At 42.8% G+C, this 21,022-nt stretch overlaps 2 protein-coding genes across 3 annotated transcripts; one reads left to right on the top strand and one right to left on the bottom strand.

Annotated features, from left to right (window-relative positions):
• The first annotated feature begins 640 nt into the window (after positions 1–640).
• Positions 641–5,118, top strand: SRSF5 (serine and arginine rich splicing factor 5). 2 transcript variants are annotated; one of them, XM_054971149.1, is made up of 8 exons: positions 641–784; positions 1,421–1,569; positions 2,044–2,114; positions 2,299–2,397; positions 2,892–2,961; positions 4,065–4,138; positions 4,265–4,375; positions 4,484–5,118. In XM_054971149.1, exons 2-8 carry the CDS (start codon positions 1,444–1,446, stop codon positions 4,731–4,733), a joined length of 801 nt encoding a protein of 266 aa, XP_054827124.1. In that variant the 5' UTR covers positions 641–784; positions 1,421–1,443; the 3' UTR covers positions 4,734–5,118. The 2 variants fall into 2 exon arrangements, with proteins under 2 accessions (XP_054827124.1, XP_054827125.1); XM_054971150.1 differs by lacking the exons at positions 4,265–4,375; positions 4,484–5,118 and having other exon boundaries at positions 3,180–4,079.
• Positions 5,119–8,143: 3,025 nt separating this feature from the next.
• Positions 8,144–20,362, bottom strand: SLC10A1 (solute carrier family 10 member 1). Its single transcript, XM_054969948.1, has 5 exons — positions 19,941–20,362; positions 15,683–15,893; positions 12,845–13,023; positions 9,764–9,964; positions 8,144–8,213 (listed from the first exon to the last, which is right to left on the bottom strand). Exons 1-5 carry the CDS (start codon positions 20,360–20,362, stop codon positions 8,144–8,146), a joined length of 1,083 nt encoding a protein of 360 aa, XP_054825923.1.
• Between the last annotated feature and the right edge of the window lie 660 nt (positions 20,363–21,022).

Here is a 21,022-nt window from a genome sequence, read left to right as displayed (position 1 = left end):
GGAGCTGCAAGTGCATGGAGCGAGGATTCGTTTAAAATGCCTCAGTTCTGGAATTTTGCAGCTGTTTGAAAACATTAAGGTGGAGTCACGGTTGGAGAAAAGAGCTTGCTGAACGGGTGGGAAGTTTCAGGAAACCCGCCCCGCTGGTTGGGAATATTTGCTCTGCACAGCTGCAGGTGACAGAGGAAAGATGAAACTCCGTGCAGATTTGCTTCAGCAAAAGTGCTCCTGAACTGATGTACTACTGTACATCATTGGACTTGAGGGCGGCTTGACCTAACGCTGCTTACACGACAGTCAGTCAGCGTGAAGCTAAGCGAATGTACGGTCACGTATTCGACAAGAATTACAGCGTTATCCTTTACGATAGTAAACCCTTTTTAACACAGAGGCGACTACTGAGTCCTCCCAAGGGCCGGGGCGCCACTTTCTTTACAACTCCTTTCCACCTTGATAGGAAACAACGGCCATAGGGGAGGCCTCCGATTGCGCACGCGCATATACAAACCCAGAACCGTTTGTTCTGTCCACCCGTGACTCAGGCGGAGCCTAGCACCCTTCCCCCACGGCTGGCTGAGATTTCGCTAGGGCTCTCTGCCTATCGTTGAGCTTTAACAGCGTCACGTGGACTAGGGTTCCATTTTGTGGCGCAGTTAAGAGACTGGGGAGGTTAGTCGAGAGGCAGACGTCGCGTGGGAAGGCTTGGGCAGCTGGTCGCCGCACACAAACAGACTTCTGTGCAGCCTGACAGCTTGATCAAAACTATTAGAGAGTCATAGTGCAGGTTTGTGAAAAACTTCTCCGCTTACCAGGAAAGTTTTGAGTCGAGAGGGACTTTGGAGGGGCGGGGGCAGGGATGGTGGTGTGCCGGCGAGAAAACTCGTATTAGTGGGTATACGTGAGACGTTTTGTGTGTGGGAGGGGGTAACTAGGATTCAGGCCCTTGAGATCGGTAGCTGGGAGTGGGTTTTGTGCTCAAGAGAGGCATGATCTGGTCCCTGTAGCTGGAGCCATAGGCGCGGCCCCCCGCCATTTTGTGACAGTGATGGCGTCGGCGTAATTTTCCAAGCGCGAGGAAGTCAGCGAGCATGCGCAGCTCGCTGTCCATCTAGAAGTGTCGGTCTGGCTGTAGGCGCTTTGTCACAAAAGGGAGCGGATGTGTCGTTCTGTGATTGGCTCGGCAAGGGGCGGTGCTCCGTTCTCGGTCACAATTGGAACAGCAGGAGCTGGGGTGGGGCTTCCTGGTGCTCTGCCTGCCTTGATGTCAGATTGCGGCAGTGAAAGGCGGAGCATGGACTGCGGCACAGTCAAGCTGACCTATTTTTGCGGTAGCCATCTTGTCTTCTCTACTCGACTGGCAGGGATCGAGAGGCTCTCCATTTATGGCTTTCTTCTGTTAACTCCTTGCTTTCTTCTGCAGCGCTATCCAGTGTGAGTGACACCATGAGTGGTTGCCGTGTGTTCATTGGAAGGTTGAATCCTGCAGCCAGAGAAAAGGATGTGGAGAGGTTTTTCAAGGGGTATGGACGGATCCGAGACATTGACCTGAAAAGAGGCTTTGGATTTGTGGTAAGTGGAGATGCCTGACTAATCTTCAGCCCCAGGTGGGAAGCAGAGACCGTGTGCAAGTGCTTACACTGATTTGCTCGCAAGTAGAACTACCTTGTAGAATGGCTGCAGCCAAGTGCTTTTTTAAATCGACACTTCTGTTTGCTAGATCTGAGGAAGTCTGTTAATGATAGGATGTATTGGAGGTTTTTCATTCATAGGGTTGTCATAGGTTGGAGGTGACATGACAGAACATAACACACGCTTCTGTTTTCATGTGTATAGGATCAAGCTGAAAATTGCTCTTAAACTCTCTTCTAAAGCTTTTACTGGAGTCTCAGTGGGTTAAATGCTACTTGGAGATAAGTGTGCCTAGGATTGTAGTTCTGGTGCTATGGGTGCTCTTAAATACTATTAAAACAATGTTTTATTGTTTGTGGAAAGTTGTGTTTAAATTATAGTTGAATAAACGCATGCATTTTTTCTGCTTCACAGGAGTTTGAAGATCCCAGAGATGCGGATGATGCAGTGTATGAGTTGGATGGCAAAGAGCTCTGCAGTGAACGGTAAATCTTGAGACAAAACATAATTCTAAAGCAAAGTATTTAGAGTATGTAAGCAGATTGACAATAAAGGAGCATTAACAGCCAAGTAACTTGAATCTTTGTTATAAATATAGTAAATGTTTTTCTGACCCTTATTCACACAAGTATGAGCAATTAAAACAGTTGATAACTTCCCTTCCTCCAGAGTTACAATTGAACACGCAAGGGCCCGTTCTAGAGGTGGAAGAGGCAGAGGGCGATACTCTGACCGTTTTAGTAGCCGGCGGCCAAGGAATGATAGACGGTATGTGCCTCTTTCTAGATGGAATAGTGTGGCTTCATTCAGATTTGTGAGAGACATAAATATAATTTGTGCTCATGTTGGGGCCATGGCTGAAAGTTTCCTAGTTTTGGATGCCTAGATTCAAATTCCAGTTTGTGTGACCCAATGCATGGGTCTGGTTAGTTCATGGTTTGCTTTTTGCCTCCAAACTGGCATGTAGAACCATACCTTAATTCAAGTTTAGAGGCCTGTGGGTTCGAAAATAACTCTAGACATACAGATCTGGATATTGCAGCAAAATATGTCTTGAGGATTCTGAAATCAAGAAGCTTTCAATCATGCTCTGTGCAGAAGGGGGTGTGCAAATGTGAGACGAGCTGCATTCACGCCTATCACAGGCAGTCACATTTGCTATGATGTCTGAATAAGGCCTGTTTAGGGGAAGTTGCTCTTCTTTTTGATTCATTCCTCAGTGGGCATAGTAATGGATTAACCTTTTTTTTTATCCCACGCAGAAATGCTCCACCTGTAAGGACAGAAAATCGGCTTATTGTAGAAAATTTGTCATCCAGAGTTAGTTGGCAGGTTTGTTATATCTCTTAGACTTCTTTTAATGGGTATGTAATATATACAATATTTTACTAAAGCTAATTTTTATCTTAAGTTAAAACATTGTCAGAATTATTAATACTTAATGTTTAAATACATTTTCAAAAGTAGATTTAATAATACTATTTTAATGTAATGTTACCTTGTTTTCAAAATCCATTTTAACCACTTTAAAAATCCATTTTATTTGCCAGCCTATCTGTGTCGTTGGCCTTATGACGAGGAGTGCCTGTGGGTTATCCTAATCGTTCTGTCTTGGTCACTCTTGGTTGGGCCTGGTTGACTTTTCCAGTCAGCTCCTCCAGTGTATCAGTTGGCCACCTCTAGATCTGTGTTTGCCGGTCTAGACGTAATCGATGCACTTCCTTAAAGTGCTGGGTTGCGGCGATCCCCGAGAGTTAACGAGATCTGATTCCTAAGTTGAGAACTGTTCTTCCTGTAACGCTTCGAAATAAGAGATCCTGATCAAGAGAGTTGAAAGATACGCATTAGGTGGTCGTTGGAATCCTGATCGCAGTAAAGTGGTCCTTGGTGTAACTGCTCAAGAGTAGAGAATGTCTGGATCCGCCAGTAGTCTGCTAATAGGGAGGGCTGTGCGATTAAAGGCTTCCACCGACTGGGTAGTGTTCTTCAAATGGTTGGCGAAGAGCCAGTCGGGCATGTATCATGACGGTATCTTCGATCGCTTAATGCAGTTTGCTGCTTGGCTAGCCTAGGGAAATTTGAATGAAGGTAAAGTAAACTATATTTTTAATGGCATATGGGGCACAAAATAATTGGTGCTTTTTTAAATGTACTGTTTAATCATAAAACATTGCTTCAGAATGCTTTGATACAAATAAACTCAGTTCAGTAAAGTGCACAGAAAAGTAACTTAATGTTAAAATTGAGCATTTTGCTTAAAGCAATTTGCTGTTTTCATTTATTTCGTGCCCTGACGTATTCTATCAAATATAGAATTATCTACAAGTGTGGTGTCTGCCACATTTTAATTAATATCTTTTCTTACAGTAGTAATTTTAAGTATTATACTTAAATATTGTCTGTTTCTTTGTATAATATATTTAATCTCGTGTTAGGATCTCAAAGACTTCATGAGACAAGCTGGGGAGGTAACCTTTGCAGATGCACACAGACCTAAATTAAATGAAGGGTAAGTTTCTTGGGGTATATCTTAATATGCTCTGAAATTCTATTGGGTAGGTTTGATTATTAAAAAAGTTTAGGAATCTGTTTTTATTCCTTTGTTAAGCTGATGTATATATCCTTTTTTAATTAGGGTGGTTGAGTTTGCCTCTTATAGTGATCTAAAGAATGCCATTGAAAAACTTTCTGGCAAAGAAATCAATGGAAGGAAAATAAAACTAATTGAAGGCAGCAAAAGACACAGGTAAGCATGCTAGCACTGAAAACAAAGGGCTGTTTTATTGTTTTTGGTGTAATTAGGACCTGCGTTTCTACTGTGTAGAGCCTGAGATGGAATTTCATTTTTTATTAGTAGGTCGAGGAGCAGGTCTCGCTCTCGTAGCAGGAGTTCCTCACGGTCTCGCAGCCGGTCTCGCTCCCGAAGCCGTAAATCTTACACTAGATCCAGAAGCCGTAGCCGTAGCAAGTCACGTTCAGTTAGTAGATCTCCTGTCCCTGAAAAGAGCCAGAAACGTGCTTCTTCGAGTAGATCAAAGTCTCCAGCTTCTGTGGATAGGCAGAGATCACGCTCACGGTCAAGATCTGTTGATAGTGGCAATTGAACTATAACTTAACATTGGGGACTCTTTAAAATCATACTTGCTAACGCTTATGGTAAGTATGTGACTTCTGGAGCAGAGAACGAATGGGGGAGGGTGTGGGATTTAACAGCCTTGTATATGTGGACCACAGAAGTTATTGACCTAATTGTATTGTCTTTTTGATAATCTTTTTCCTGCTCACTTCATTAAGTCAGAAGTGTATAGCTTTCTGTATATTGGTAGAGCTCTTTATATAAAGAACTAATTTTTTGTATTTTTAAAAAAACCTGACTTCTGAACTTTTAGTTCTAGGTGTGTTCTAGTAATTGGCATTTCAGGGTGTTCAATGTTTGGAATTGGTTACAGAGCTCTACACCAGCTGTTAATAAAGCTTTATTTCAAATTTTTGGTGCCTACATACTTTGTCTGCTACCTTGGCTAAATCTCCGATCATCTTGGTTGGTATTGGTAATAAATTTATTCAAAAAGTTGTGTGTCCTTCATTCAAAAACATTACGTGCATTCTGTATCCTTTTCATGCCTCTTTATCCAGGTTAGTAGCTTTTAATGGTTAAGATGTATTGGTGTTTGGGAAAAGATAAAAGATTGCGTATTCCCAAACTACCTATGAAGCCAAAATTCCAGTTGGATACACAGACAGTATGTGCTTCTGATCATGGTTATATAGATAAGTGAAAGCAAAGTAAGCTGCTGGTCGGTGGGAGTAAGTAAGGTAAACCACCTTAAGTAATTGCCCTATAGCCCTTATGCCAAGAAACTTAGCTTGTGCAGTTGTTCCTTATAATATTACAACCTTTTGCTTTGTACAGTACAATATAACAAGGGGTTATCCCTTGTGGACACCTTCTCCAAACCTCTCCAGTAGGAAGATGACACAATCTAACTTCCTTTTATCATCTTACTTGCTACTGAGTTAGCTTTTGTTAGGTGCAGCTGATGCTTCCTAAGCAGTTATGGAGGGCAACAGTCTTAACAAGTCCAGAGAAGTAGCCATAGAGAAACACTGGCATACAATAGTAAGTTTTTGTTCTGGTGGATAGGAGTTTATGGAAGAGTGCCCTGATACCAGATATAGCTCAGGTATCTTTAAAATAATGATGTTGGGGAGTATGAAAAGCTTCACAGTATTACACATGTGCCTGTTAGCCAGCACTTCACTGAACAGCATACACTTCTCAGTATTTTCTGATATGTGTTGAATGCATAATTAAGGGTTCTATGTGATGCAGTTTATGTATACATTACCAGCGTAAAACTATTGTGCTGGTTAAACGGCAGACATTTTGGGTAAGAGGTAGAGCTAGCTGTGTTCATCCTTAGGTGCCTCCCAAATTCTGTTAGTGTAAAGAATGACAATTTTATGAACTATTGGAAACCTTGTAGAGTACTGGAATACGTGACAGTTCCTGGCAGGAACACAAAATCCCAACTTTTGAAAGAACACAAAAAATAGAAGAGGCAAATACTAAATGGCTTAATCTGATCTTCCCAGTATTGTAGGGTAGAACAAGTTCTAAAGCACACTGAGTTCCAGCACTCGCCTTTAGATGAGCATCATGTGCTGTAAAACACTGCTTAAGCAGTAATTTTTTTAGTTTCTTTGGTTCAAAACTTGTCCCCTTAGGCTTGTACTCATGGACCCTGTAGTAAATGAGGTGTACAGTTTTGCTTGTTTGAAGTGCTAAAAAGGGGGGAAAGTGTGGTTCAGCTCCAGAGAAAGTGGAATGATGTTCTCCGCACATGTTCAGTCTGCTTGATCTGTTGAGCCTCTCTTGGGGGTAGGAGCAGTCATTGGCTATTAGGAGGAGTAAATGGTAAGCCTTCACTGTCCTTTGCTCTTAATAGAAAAAATGTCCTTGCTCACTTGTGCTCTTAATTCTAATACAGCAGCAGTCATGAGGTGTCTTAAAAACTGAAGAGGGAAGAGAAAATTCTTTTATGTTATCCTAAGGCTGCTGTAGTTTCTCAGTCTTGTGCCTCTTTAATAATTGTATGGCAGGGTAACTAGTCTGTTGTAACAACATACAAAAATCCACTATCTTAAAGATGAACACTTTTCACAAGATTTGAGTCCAGTGGCATCTTAAGAGGCCAACATGATTTTCAAGGTATAAACTCAGAGAGAGAGCTTATACCCTGAAACTTTTTGATCTTGGGTGTTGCTGCGTTCCAGTCCTGCTTTTGTACTGCAGACTAATGTGGCTGCTGTCTACCTGAAATACTTATTTCAGTATGAGCTTTTGTGGCAAAGGTGAAGCTGGCACTCGGTTTTTTTTTTTTTTTAAACGGGTAGTTTTCCTAATTGGGTACGGCAGTGGGAAGACGGGTTGAATTTCTACTCGCTGTGTAGCCACTTAAGTGGATAAAGGCAGAAGGGCCTTGTAGGGGAAAAAATCCTGTTCACGCATTCATGCAAATACTTAGTCTTTTATATGCAAGTTTACACTCAGATTTCCAAAGATGATAGAAACACTTCTAAGTGGGATTACTAAAAGTGATGGTATAAGAAGACGCTGGTGTGTATGTCGTGTTCCGTTCTAATGAGCCACAGCTGTTGCTGTTTCCTTTGTAAGATTGGGGGTAAATGCTCCCGTCACAAAACAGCCCTGCTCTCTCGAATGCTTCCCCCCCCCCCCCGGTAGAGTAGAATCTACTGATGACAATGAGGATACAACATGAGATCTTGGTAGTTGTGGAAGTTCTGCAGGTGAGTGAAATTGTTTCTGGCCTTCGATATTCTGATAGCTGCTTTTTCTAGGCCAGGCCAAGGGAAACTGCTGCCTCTAATGTCCCACCCGCACTGTTCTAAATTGTACAATTGGCATTTGCAGTCTATCAGTCTTGCTCAGTAATGGAAGTCTTCAAGAGGTGCATGCAGTTATGCTTGGATTCCTTTGGGGGCAGGGGATGAAATACTCTCTGGAAAAGGTAGCATGTACCATAGAAACAGGATGCTGTTCACCATTGAAGTATGTTGCTGGTTTTATTACGTAGGTTTTTGGTATTGATGAAAACATTTGAGCCAAAATGGTGGGTTGAATTACAGTTGCCGCCAGTTAAGGGCAGTACACCCATAGTACAAAATAGTGCAAGACTGGTATACTGAAGGAACAAAATGCCATTTGGAAGAGCAGTTTTCTTGGCTTTTAGTAAGAATATTTAAAACGGTCTTGTAATTTTAAGGATTATTAAACGGTTACCGTGGTGCATGACAGTCTTCTGAAACAAAATTGGAAAGTTGATGGCCAAAGACTGAACAAAGTGGAGTCCTATAATATTGGCAGCAATCAGCAATAGCCCTTCACCTTGCTGCCATCTACGTGGCATACATTTTATGCATAGGTGCTAGAGTTTGGCAAATCTCAGATGGGTAACCTAAGAATGTTCAAATTCTCCAGCTTTCCCTTCCTTTAATACGATTTCTGGTGCCTGTTTGATTTCCACTTCAGCATTTCATGGCGTAGTTGATTGATGCTGAATCTGAAACGAAAGAAAATGGGAGCCAGATAGGATTGTGGTCTTTTCCCCTATTGCTGAAAGGGAATGCTCTTGGAACCCAGACTAATTTAAGAAACTCCTTAAAGATAAGGTGGGATCTAAGGACTTGCAAGGGTTGGGATAAGCATTTGGGGCATTTTTCTTTTCCCATCATGTGAGGCTGCTGGGAATGAACCTCAGAAGTCTAGCAGAATACTACATTTTCCATTCAAATTCTCAGAGAGGTGAACTCGTGTAGCTGTGAATTTAAAGAGTATAATGCAAAAGGGGGGGGGAGCACACATGTCAATCCTATTTTCAAGCCTTCTCTCCCTGATACAAGATGGCTTGAATTCTAAGCCTTTTATTGCATGCCTCTTTATTGCACAGGTGATCCTCTGCCATTTGCTTTTCTCTGATGCTTGTTCAGTTCATTGAAAGGTGCTGGACTTGAATAAGAAGCTCCTAGAACCAGAGGAAAGCACTCCATATACTCCATACTATGGGCTCTCTTTCTTTTGTACCGGAAAAGATTTCTGGTAGGCACTTAATTAGAAAGAAACATTTTCCCTACAGTCTAGTAACATCTCCATGGCCCCTTCAAAGAGATGAGAGCACTTAATTTGCTAACTGACATACTGCTATAGCTTAAAATCAGTAATTGGAATACTGCTGTAGACTAAGGTATAATATGTTGATTTTTTTTTTAAGCCTGGAAAAAAACGGTGGGAGTGTAGGTGGGGGGATGGCAAGGCAAATGGTGCAGATGTAGGTGAGATCTGCAAAAAATTTGTATGTTCCTGCCCACAAATCTTTTCCAAAGGATGAGGCCAAACCAGGATTGGAAAGAACCTGAGCAAAGCAGGAGAAAATTTGGATACTTGATGTTATGCGGAGGATTTAAAAACCGTCCCAGTTCGAATACCAAACTAGAGCAAATTCTCCATGTAGAGTGTAGATTCCAAAATAAAAAAAGGTTTTAATAGTGGCCACGTAGAAGCTGCTGGAAATATGTGGCAAAGTTGCTTGGAATATTTCCACATCAGTGTGGATGTTCAGTATTTGAACTGTTTTCATATTGGATCTACCAGGAAGTAGTGTGACGAGATGTGTTGGGTAGGCTAATTGGCAACAGTGGAAGAAAGACGGAGTGAGGAGAGGTGTGGACATTACTTTTCCTAATACACCTCTTTTTAGACGCTGTTGGCATGTTTTCCAAATTTTCTCTACAATCAGAAATCTGTTTAATTTTATAAAAAAAGGTTGGCATTCCAGGTATCTGAACTGGCATTGCCAACTTTTATATCAGCCACTACATCTATGGTTTAATCCACTTAGTCTAAAAGTATTAGTGTGGCAATGTTTGTCTCCATGCTGTGAGAAGTTTTCAGGCTGTGCACAGTTGGAAACTCTTAAGTGTAAATTCTGTTGCACTCCCAGTTGCAGCCACATTCTAAAATGAAGTTCACAGTATTAAATCTCAGAAACAAAACAGCTTATAAAATACATTGAAATCTACAAGAAGATGATAAAATGTTTTCTCAAGGTTGTACTTGCCCTTCCGTTGCTTTATATTTCCATAACATCTGAAGGTCACAACTAGAAGGAGTCCTTCTCCCAGCTGAAATATTATATACAGAAGAGGAAAGAAGAAGAGGGGTCCAATTACTTCAGGGGCAAAGGCCATCTTGAGAATGGTGGAACAGAGCTGCACATTTTGGCAGCCAGTCTCCATGCAGATTGTCCGCCTGCACCTATTAAGGAAACAGTCGCATACAGTTTTACTTTACATAAAGGTATAGTCTTAGTGCCCCACTTTTGCATATTGTGACTGATTTTCAGAGATGCTGGAACAGATTTTTCATAACTATGAAATGCATAAGCCACTATTTTAATAAGGGGTAGACTTGCGAATGGGAGCAGTGCTGTTGTCTGTCACTTTGCTATAGAGAGGCCTTGGACCTTAAGTTGATACCAGAGGAAGGATGCTGTTGCTGAGTAGCGGGACTCTGGAGAAGCAGGCTTGATTCTCCACTCCTCCACTTGGCAGCTGGGTGACTGGGTCAGTCACAGCTCTCTGGAGCTCTCTCAGCCCCACACACCTCACAGGGTGATTGCTGTGGGGATAATGATGACATACTTTGCAAACCGCTCTGAATAGGTGTTAAGTTGCCCTGAAGGCTAGTATATACCTTGAATATTAATATCATTAAAACCTGAGTAAAACATTGCTGACAAATGAGGAATTCAGACACTAACATCTGGACCCGTTGTGTGTTGCCATTGTATTGTATACTGTGTTTTGTAAGGCTTCAGAAATCATAGAGGCCTTCACATTACTTCAATCCCATTTATCTCATAGGCATTAACCCTGCTTTCTCTGTCAAAACATTTGTGGTTGCTGCCTGGAGTTCTAGGAGCAATGGTAGTCTCAGAAGCCCCCCAAGCTGCACACCTGGTCTTTCGAGGGAAATGCAGCTGTGGCAGAACTGCCACCTCTGCCCACCATTAAAGAGTGTCCTGACTAGATCGAGCTTTCCTTATTCACCCTCATGGATATCAGGACATCCAGCAACAAATTTCTACTGAAAAAGGAAAAACTGAGCAGTCATGAACTTACTCTGAAACCTTATTCCAGAAGGCCTCTCCCAGTTTCATATAGAATCAATAGGTATTAAAAAGCAAGGATGATAAGACTGAACAAGACAACAAGAGTGAACTCATAGAAGAAATCCACGTGGAAGAGCAGCAGCCACCCAACATTAGGACCTGACTGGTAAGTGCTAGTGGAGAATGCCCTCAAGTCATAGCTGACTTATGCTCTCACTCTCTCTCACACACACAGCAAGGTTTTCATGGCAAAAGACTAACAAAGGTGGTTTGCCATTACCTGCCTGTGCAATCCTGGTCTTTATGGAGGTCTCCCATCCAATTACTAATCAAGGCTGACCCTGCTTAGCTTTTGAGATCTGATGAGATCAGGCTCACTTGAGCTATTTAGATCAGAGAATGGTTTTTATCAAATGGTGCTTTGGATTTCCAAATAAGCTAGATAGGTCAGAGGGATACCATGACTAACGATTCTGAAAATACCTGAGAGGTCCAGAAGAAGGAATGGGTCATACTCCTCTAACTACCTCATAGCATAGGTCATCAGAGCACCAATTTAGTTTCAGTACCAAAACTAGCCTTCAGGTAAAACCTTCATTAATTTGGAATGACTGTATCATCTCTGTGAATCCTGTATTCCCCATCAATAACAACATATCAGATTTCCCGCATTATTAATAAATATTATGAGACAATGCACTTATTTTATCTGATTGGATACCACAGACTGATTGGAAGTAACCAACTCAGCATCAGTGTCTTAAGTACAATAACACAGTACAAACACCTGAATAACAAAAGAAGATATGCACAGTGAATCCAAATTTGTGTATTGCTTGATTGCAAGCATGTGTAGTGTCAGTATACATACTGGCTTGGATTCACTAGAGCATTTCCACGGATAGGAGGATTTCTGCCTGTAATGTGATTTTTTTTTGCCTCCCCCCCCCCCATTGAAACCCCAAATGCCCCGTGAAATGGGAGCAACATTTCAGGTTGTGCCAGAATGGATTGACCAGCACTATCAAACTCAGTTTGGTTGGGTGCCAAGATGTTTTGCTAACTTCCTTACATTTATCTACAGCCATTCTTCGGAGCTTTCTGGTTCTTTATTATCATAGCAAGCAGGTGGTGGTGGTGATGCTAGCTGGTAAGGATATGGTTTGTCCATCTTGGATGGCATCAGTTAATCCTTGTCTACATCAGTTAAGAGCCATGTGCTTTGTTGGACGCACACTTCTGTTTGGAAAAGTGTAGTAGCAATAAAGTGTTTTCTGTGAGCTTTATTAAGCACAGAGGTTAGTCTCTTATTTAGACCTGGCCAATCTCATCACGCTGATTCATGCTATAGTGACCTTGAAGCTGAGCTATTCCATATACTGTGTGTACTCTGGCTAGTACAAAATGTGGCCATTCAACTTATTGGGACCAACTCCCTTTTCACATAACTGTTGAGAATATGGAGTTTGCTACTCATTTGAGTTCTCTTCAAGATTCTGGTTCTTATCTTTAAAGACCTTCATGACCTATGTATTTGAAATACATATCTTCCAATATAAACCTGTTTGGCAACTTGGTTCACTGGATTAATTTTTATCTTTAATATCTTGAGCAGACTGATTAAGACAGCCAATGCCCAGTCTCAAGCTTTTCAGTTGTGGCTCCTATATCATGGAAAGGCATTCCTGAATTAGGCAGGATGACATCCACTCTTCTGGTTTGTATGGCAGAATTGTTTAAAAGGGCCTAAAATGAATAGTTTTATATGATTTTAGATGGATTTATTTGCTTTAAATGGACATAAGTTTTAGATACAAGTTACTAAAAAATTTTTTTTAAAGATATCTTTGTTACTTACCTTGGGTCCTTCACTGGAAAAGGGCAAGTTAAAAATGTCCCAGCTGTGAATAAGCTAACTCAGAGCACATACCCAGCAGAAACTACCTCTATAGATACTATTGGAATTGGTTCCTGCTTTTAAATCTCCAAGGTAAAATAAATTGAGATTGGTTAGAAGGACATACTGATCATTGAGGTTGAAGAATGCAGACAGGATGTAGCCCAAGGAGAAGCCAATAAATGGCATTAAAGCAGATGTTCCCAGTAGGCGTGGAGAGAAGATGATCAATATGCTGCTTCCAACATTGATCACTGAAAGAACAATTATTGGGACAGATGACAGAAGCAGAACAATCACACCTGCCTGAAAATACAAGAAGAAAAACAGCACAGTTCCACTTAGCATTAGCCAACATATTCTGAGGCAGCTATTAATTCTATACAATTGTATGTACTACAACCCCAGAACAAGAGCTTGACTGGCCCAAGATCATGTAGGGAGCGTCACAGCTGAATGTGGTTGAATCTACATTTCCCCAGTCCTACTCTGGCACTCTTAACTGTGACAGCACAAGGTGTGAATGAAATTTGCTATTAATAACCTGGAACTCTTCTGACATGCCATACACAGACCAGATATTCAAAAGGAAAATGACAGATCAAGAGTGCTTTCATTGACTTTTTTATTAATAACTGTAACTGATTCTTGGGGACAAGAGACCCATGCTGGGATTGCACTAAGAAGGGGGAAGGAGAGAAATTGCTTCGTCTTCTGTCTTTTGCAACTGTAGCTTTGCTCACAGGAATCAAATTTCCTGGGGCGAGAAAGGACTTCTTGTATGAAGGAAATGCAGTGAAGTTCTGCATCCACTACTGCTTGTCACTGACCAATAGTTACACTTTATTTGGAATTATGGATATGTATCTTACCCCTGGCACTGCCAGAGTTTGATGTCTTCTTTCAGTCTAGGGAAACTTCCTTCAATTTAAGTTAGAGGTGGAATTACCAGTTAAGTTGGAAGAAGACTCCTTAGGCCGGAGGAACTTCCTCCAGCCTAAGGTTGTTTCAAGTGGGTAGCCATGTTGTTTTGCAGTAGAACAGCAAGATTCAAGTCCAGTAGCACCTTAAAGACTATTAGCACTCAAACCTTGTTGGTCTTTAAGGTATTGCTGAACTCGGATCGTGCAGCCTAAGTTTGAATACATGCCATGGTATGCATTAATGAATTTAATAATAGATACTTTAAATACACAGAATGCTGCAATATCATAAAACCGTTCAGTGCAGAATAAAGGCATAATGTTAGGACAATTCAAATTTCATAAAACGATACTCGAAATCATGAGACGAGTCCTAACTTTATATCTTTAAATTTGCCGTATGACATGAAGCAGTAGAAAAATGAAAAACTGTCTAATTTGTTTGATACAGAAAGTAACCCAGTAATGCTGCACCGGAGGAAGGTTTTGCACTTAGCTAAGCAGTATGGTAGGATCCAACCCAATGTCAAGGAATTTCCCTGCAGTATTGGGGTGACATTAGGGCCACTTCCACATGTTCCAATTTGGGGGGGGGGGTTTCCCTGTCCCAAAGTGGCATCTTCCCAATCTGCTTCAAGAACTCACCTTCCACATGCATCACCCTCATATGTGTTTTGTGAGTATTTGCTGTGGGGCAAAAAAGGTCCCAAAACAGGAAACACGTTCTTTATCTGCGCCTCATCACAAATGACGTTGGTGCATTCCCACCCAACTTTCTTTTTCTTTGAGCGCATGTAGGATTGCGCTATACCATTGCCCTGTCTTTCAGCTTCTGTCGAAATGGCATGCGCAGTATACTGTTCTCTGTTGATTTCCTGCTCAAAGTTTGAAATGCAAAAAGGTTTCATAAATATGTGAACTGTAGAGTAGTGTAATCGCACAATTCCATATCCTACTATATAAAAGGTAAACCATGTTCTCTACCACTCACTCCTTATCCCCATGCAGGTGTATTATGCAGGGATAAGAAGCAAGTTGGGGGCAAAACAGTTTGCCTCCCTGCTGCCTCCTCGGGGCTTCCAGAGACACGGAAAGGCACAGCACCCCCTAAGGTCCCGCAGCAGTCGGAGGCGGGGCTCCCTGTCACATCCTCAGGGCCTTGGGAGAGCTGTGTGAGCAGCAGTCCAGGGGCCAGAGGAAGAGGGAGCCTCTGATCTTTTCCCCGATCCCTCCCTGACTGATGCCGTGGGGGGAGGGAGTGCTGCTATGGCCCATTGTGACTGATAGTCTGATTGCTAAGTGATCCAGTGTAACAAGCACTGCAGATTGATTCCCTTTGCATACATAGATATTGGCCATTTCCATGTCTCCCCCGCCCGAAAAATAGCGTAAAACTTATGGAATAATGTGCCTTCATGGCGCAATCTTCCATCATGACTTTGCTTTGTGGCGCATTTTCTGACATCATCATGACACGAAGCAAAGTCATGTCAGGAAACCACACCATGAAGGCCCGTCATTCTGTGAATTTTGTGCTATTTTTCGGGAGGGGGAGAAGACTTGTGGAAACAGCCATGATAATAGTGCAAAACCATTAAAAAGGGGGGGGGGTTTACAATTGCACATGCGAGCCAGAAGCATGTGTGATGTTTAAAGGAGGGGTAATGGCGAGAGGTGGGGTTGGAGATTTATGGGAGGGAACTTCAAAAGCACAAAAAAGCCCCCAGATGCATTGATACAGTAGATAATCATTGTATGTGTGATACTGCAGGTCGCTAATTTGTGTGCACTTTTGGAATTTTGAGAAAGACTAGTGGTCACCACTAAAAAACTGACATCAAAAATAAAGATGGACCAAAACAGGTCTCACAAAAAACGCTTAAAATCTGGGATTGTCATGACTCGCTTGCACAGGGGAAACGATGACGTGTGTAATGTGTGAGATAACCCACCAGAGTTCTGTTGGCAAGCCATTAAAGACATGTGGAAGCGGCCTAGATAAAAAGGAGATCCAAATAGTGATGCTTCCTACTCCCACTTACCTTAACAAGGTGACGAGCACACTGGGGCTTCTTTTCATTCAAGAAGATGCCCAGAGCACAGGGGATAAGTGTCATGACCAGGGAGATAATAATCCCTTTGTAAGGCACTTTGCTTTCCAGATTGCCATGGAACAAGCCTTTAGAGTAGAGATACAGCAGAAGAGGCATCAGGCCAAGGGCCAAGAGTGTTGAGCATGTTGTCATCACAATACTGAGACAGAAACAGGAGAATGAAGAAATTAGTTGTAGGCAGTTTTCTTAAAGCCTGAACCTTGCTCCTATTGTTGACCTTTTAATGTATTGGAATCTGCTGGGACTAGAATTAAACACTGGCAATTGGTCAAGGTTTGGTTGTTTTCAGACTCCAGAATATATACATTCAAAATGATGGCTGGGCTTGCTCCTATGAATGGACTACAACAATGGCCAGTGCAAGAAGCTTAATCGATCGGTATGAAAATAATCATTGTATGTGTGATACTGCAGGTCGCTAATTTGTGTGCACTTTTGGAATTTTGAGAAAGACTAGTGGTCACCACTACAAAATGGCTGCCATTTTGCCTTGCCACCCGAGGGTGGCAAGGCAAGATGCAGTGGCTTCTGGGAGGTCCCGCCCACCGTTCCCCTGACAACCCTGCTCACACCAGACAATGGCCACACCCTCCCCTGACATTCAGGCAAGGGGCAACCTGTGGCGCAGCCAATGGGGAGGGCCAGACTGGTGGCTGCAGCTTGGTGCACCTGCAAATACCCGCTGCCGCTCCCACCACTAAAAGAAAAAGGTTCCCCCTCCCTGAAAATTAGGGCCAGATAGTAGGGAGCTTATCTCTGTTGCCTGGAGATCAGTTGTAATTCTGGGAGATCTCCAGCTACCACCTAGAGACTGGCAACCCTAAGTAGTCCCCAGGTTCTGAAGAAGCAGGGGGGAGGGGGAGGCAGGGCCGTCAATGAGTGACAGGAATGCCCACTGGGAACCACGTGAGAGGCAGGGAGGCCGTTTGGAAACGAGGGGAATGAAAAGCGCGCTCAGACTTGCTGCTGCGCAACTTGAACACATCACTGCATCTCTACAAAGCGAGAACGGAGGCCAGACCTTGTCAGCCATGTCCCACTACTAGGGAGATGCCCCCCCCCGCGAGTGAACTGACCGACCCTCCCCATGCCAAGTCCATCCCTGCTTCTGCAAACACATCCCCCGCCCCCTGGCAGCAGCTTTCCACCTGCAGTGACCATCTTCCTGGTTTAACAGATGCCAGCAGCTCAGCCTATCAGAGACTGAAAGTCCTCAGTGCCTCTCTCCCCCACCCTGCAGACATTAATGGGCCACAGTTCAATTCCCACCCCACATTGAGGGGAAGAAGGGGGCAGGGAGGCTGGACGTGGGGATGTGTGAGTGGACATGTGTGACAGGGTGTTGAGGGAGGGGCTAATGACAATGTCAGTCAGGCATGCAAACACAGAAATTTGTTGTTTTTTAACACATTAAACTGGAAAAAGTGCCACCGTCCCTCAGTAGCCAATGCATTTTGAGCAGCCCTCATTTTGTGCTCCCAAGGGTGGAGTGGAGATGCTGCCACCACTGTCCTCTCCCCCACCAAGGCTAGCGGTCAGGTGAGTTCAGGTGATGGGGCAGCCGGCACAAATCAGCGAGCTGGGTTAGCAACCGACCCATCTCCTTCTTACGTGCTACCTCGCTCCTTACAGTTCAGAAACTGCTCTCAGAAAGATACTGTCTAGCTGTTTTTCCTCTCCTGCTGCTCAGATTGTCTTCATACAAGGGACTGTTGAGGGCCAGTATGAACCTAGATCTATGGCTGACCACTAGGGTTGCCAGCTCCAAGTAGGGAAATTCCTGGAGATCTAGGGGGTGAAACCTGGAGAAAGAGGGGTTTGGGGAGGGAAAGGACCTTGGCATGGCATACTTCCATAGAGTCCACCCCCCCCCCCCAAAGTAGCCATTTTCTCCACGTGAACTGATCTCTGTGGCCTGGAGACCAGTTGTAATTCCAGGGGATCTCCAGCTACTACCTGGAGGCTGGTAACCCTACTGACCACAGCAGCTGGTGATGTTGGGCAGCTGCCAATGCTCCCACAGAGGGGGTTAGAAGAAGCTGGGTAAAAACTGTTAGACAAAAGCATCACATGACTCTCCCCACCCCAAGTATTAAATAGGCTTTCTTTTTTTCCTTTGCACCATAACCTGTGCAGAAAATTCCATTCAGGGACTTCCTTCACTACTTATTCACTCATTTTCAGTTTCATGGGTGGAAAGAGAATTAGACATTAGGGGGCAAGGTTCGCTGCAAAGTCCAGAGGCATACTTGTGGATTTATTCAGGATTAACTTGCATCGATCAGTGCATTTTAATAGTATTTGTTTAGTTACCTTTTATGCCTTATATTACTACAGGTATATGTGCTCCTATGAATAACTGTTACTTGTTCTCATCCCTAACTTTCCTATATGTCCTCCTCCTCTTGATAAATAATGGAGCCTATTGATGGACACTTGCCCAGGACTCCTCCAAGCCTGCTAGACATGGAATACTTGACTTCATATCTTCCTTGACTTTTGTGGCAATAAGCAAATCATAAGCTTGCTGCCAAGTTCACTTTTAAATAGAAATAACATATTCCTGCTCTCCAAAGTTGCTTGTGAGGGTGACTAAGATGATGAAATGTTGTGATTCACCCTGAGGAAAAAAGCACACAATGGATGACGTAGATACTCATGCTGGGATGTGAAGGGCTAAGCACACAAACAGCCTTCTGTTCCTAAATGTCTCCAGTTCTCTTGATTTTACATTACATGATTATTGACTTCTCATTACCAGTGACTACCTCTTAGTATTAGTAACCTAACCAGGTGCAGGAGAGCATATAAAAAAACCCCATGGAAGTGCATGCTAGTTTCCATCAAGACTAGAGCCCCCCAAATCATATCCTTGTATTCTGGCTGAATTAATCTGGAAAGTAATATCTAAACTTGCCTTATCACTGGTCCATTGAGCTCAATGCAGCTATTCAAAATTATAGCAGTTCCCCAAGGTCTCAGCCAGAGGGTTTTCTTAGCTCTGTTCCCTGAGATCTGATTATGAGAAGGTATTAGGGACTGAACCCAGACCTTTCCAAATGCAAAGCACAGGCCCTTCCACTGAGCTATGAGCCTTCTCTTACTGCTACCTCTGTTTTCCATACTACCAATGAACAGTTTGTATTAGAATCCTTACTTCATCCTTAAGCATGAAGATATCCTTTTAGTCAGACAAGAAACCATTTTTAGTTAAAGCAACTTTGGGAATTCAGGATGGCTTCCTCAAAGTATAATTTAGCTGCAAAAAGAAGCCACAGACCCTCCCCCCATTTGGATCATGGTCATGGTTCAGTGAGGGGTTACTTCAACTCTCGCCACAATGTTTTCCCGGTCAAAAATGCCTTCTTTTGGGTTGCTTAAGCTATAGCAGTAGAAGAAGACTGGTACCATTTTGTGGTGGTCTTTTTTCACTACTGGGGCTTAAAGTGGGGGAGAATTTTCAGCTGGGGGGAGAATAGTGCAGGGAGAAGAGTTAATTCCCTGCAGCTGCTTTTTGCAGTTAAACTACACTGAGCGGAGGCGTGATTATAGCTTGACCTAAGCGTTCTCAAGCAGCCACTCCCACCCCATTATTATATAACAAAAGTTGAAATTGAGGAGAGTTTCTACAACAATTTGTAATGTGTCACATTGATCATTTAAGCTTGCCAATGCCAACTGCTCCATTTTTCACAGACATGACTGGTTTTTCTTCCTTCTAGCCAATTTCTACACCTCAGTGTTTGGAGAGCATAGAAGAAAAGCCAGATTTTTTACAATTACCTTATTGTTACTTTCATTATGAAATTACTCTGATCACTTCCAGTTACAATGGAGAGTCCCTGTCAGGGTCACCTGAAGTTATCAGAGTCATTCTGATGATGAAAGTAATGCTTGGGGATGGTGGACGGGGTTTACAACGCTTCCTGCTACTGGTCTGGTCTTTCCCATTCCCTTCCCTCCTAGTTCAACTTTTCAGCAACTACAGAGTGTGTGGGCCCTAAGCCAAGCCCTACTGCTTACCAGGTTTGTGTTTTCCAGGAGACGATAACCCTAAAAAAACCCCAATGTGGGATGCACACAAGGCCTTGGTCATACTGACAGATTTTGCATCCCAGCCTATGAATCCCAGCCTGTTCAATGTCACTTTAACATATTTAATATCACTAACATATGCACTGCTTACCTGAGGTTCATGTCTCCTTTTGATGCCAGACTGAAGATGTTGGAGAGATTTCCACCTGGGCAGCAGCCACAGATGAGCACAGCCAGTGCCTCAACAGGATCCAACTGGAAAAACTTACCCAGGGCAAATGCTGTCAAGGGCATGATTCCATACTGGGCTACCACAGCAATAGCTACCCCTTTGGGTTTCCAGAAATTAGCCTTGATCTTGGATATCTCCATGGTACAACCCAGTGATAGCATGACAATGATGAGAACAACAATCAGAACACCATTCAGGGCATAGTCAGTAGCCCTTTGGCCAAAGGCAAATCCAAAGGTGAAATTATAGAGAGAGACATTGGCAGGTGGTATTGGCTTCCAGTATTCTGAGATGTCATCAGTATAACTAGTGTTTGCTGTTGAGACTGCAGTCTTAGCCATCATTTGCCCTGCAGGAGTTGACAAAGGAAGGAATCTAGTTGAAAAACCTTGAAGTCATGCACAACATTGTGCCAAGATCAGTTTTGTAATGATTCAGTGAGTAAGGTAAGCTCTCTGCATATACTTAGATGAATTTTAGTGTGAACCAGTTCTTCAACATATGGCATGTTAGTATTCAAAACAGGTTCAGGCATTCGGCCCTAGCTCAATGTCAGTCTTCCATCCTACTCTCTAATGTTCATCTTTTGAAACAGAGAAATGGACAAGGATTTTAATGGTACATAAAGAACAACTTTCAGTACAGTGCACCTACTGGCCGTTTGCTGAATCGATGCCTGCTTATTGTGTAGGAGTCTAGAAGTCTGAGTTTCAGAGGTCTCTACACCAGGCATCACAGGAGTAATTAATTCTCAGGTATTTCCACCCCTAGTAAACTCTTCTGATGCAATGTATTTACATAGATTAGCGTGCCGAGTACAGATATACCCCACCCCCTGCCCAGGTAAGTACATGGAAAACAGTTTGTAGGGTCTTTAATAGCTTTGCATAGATTAAAGGTTACGGACAAGAAAATCTTATCACTCGTGGAGAACAATTCTTCCAATAATTAATTTTTTAAAAAACCCACAAACATTTACTAAATGCATATCCCTGCTATAT

The sequence above is a fragment of the Eublepharis macularius genome, chromosome 2 (genome assembly GCF_028583425.1).
Source record: "Eublepharis macularius isolate TG4126 chromosome 2, MPM_Emac_v1.0, whole genome shotgun sequence".
In the NCBI taxonomy this organism is placed as follows: Eukaryota; Metazoa; Chordata; class Lepidosauria; order Squamata; family Eublepharidae; genus Eublepharis; species Eublepharis macularius.
The sequence above is the reverse complement of the archived record's forward strand: the minus strand, read 5'-3'. Positions and strand labels throughout refer to the sequence as shown.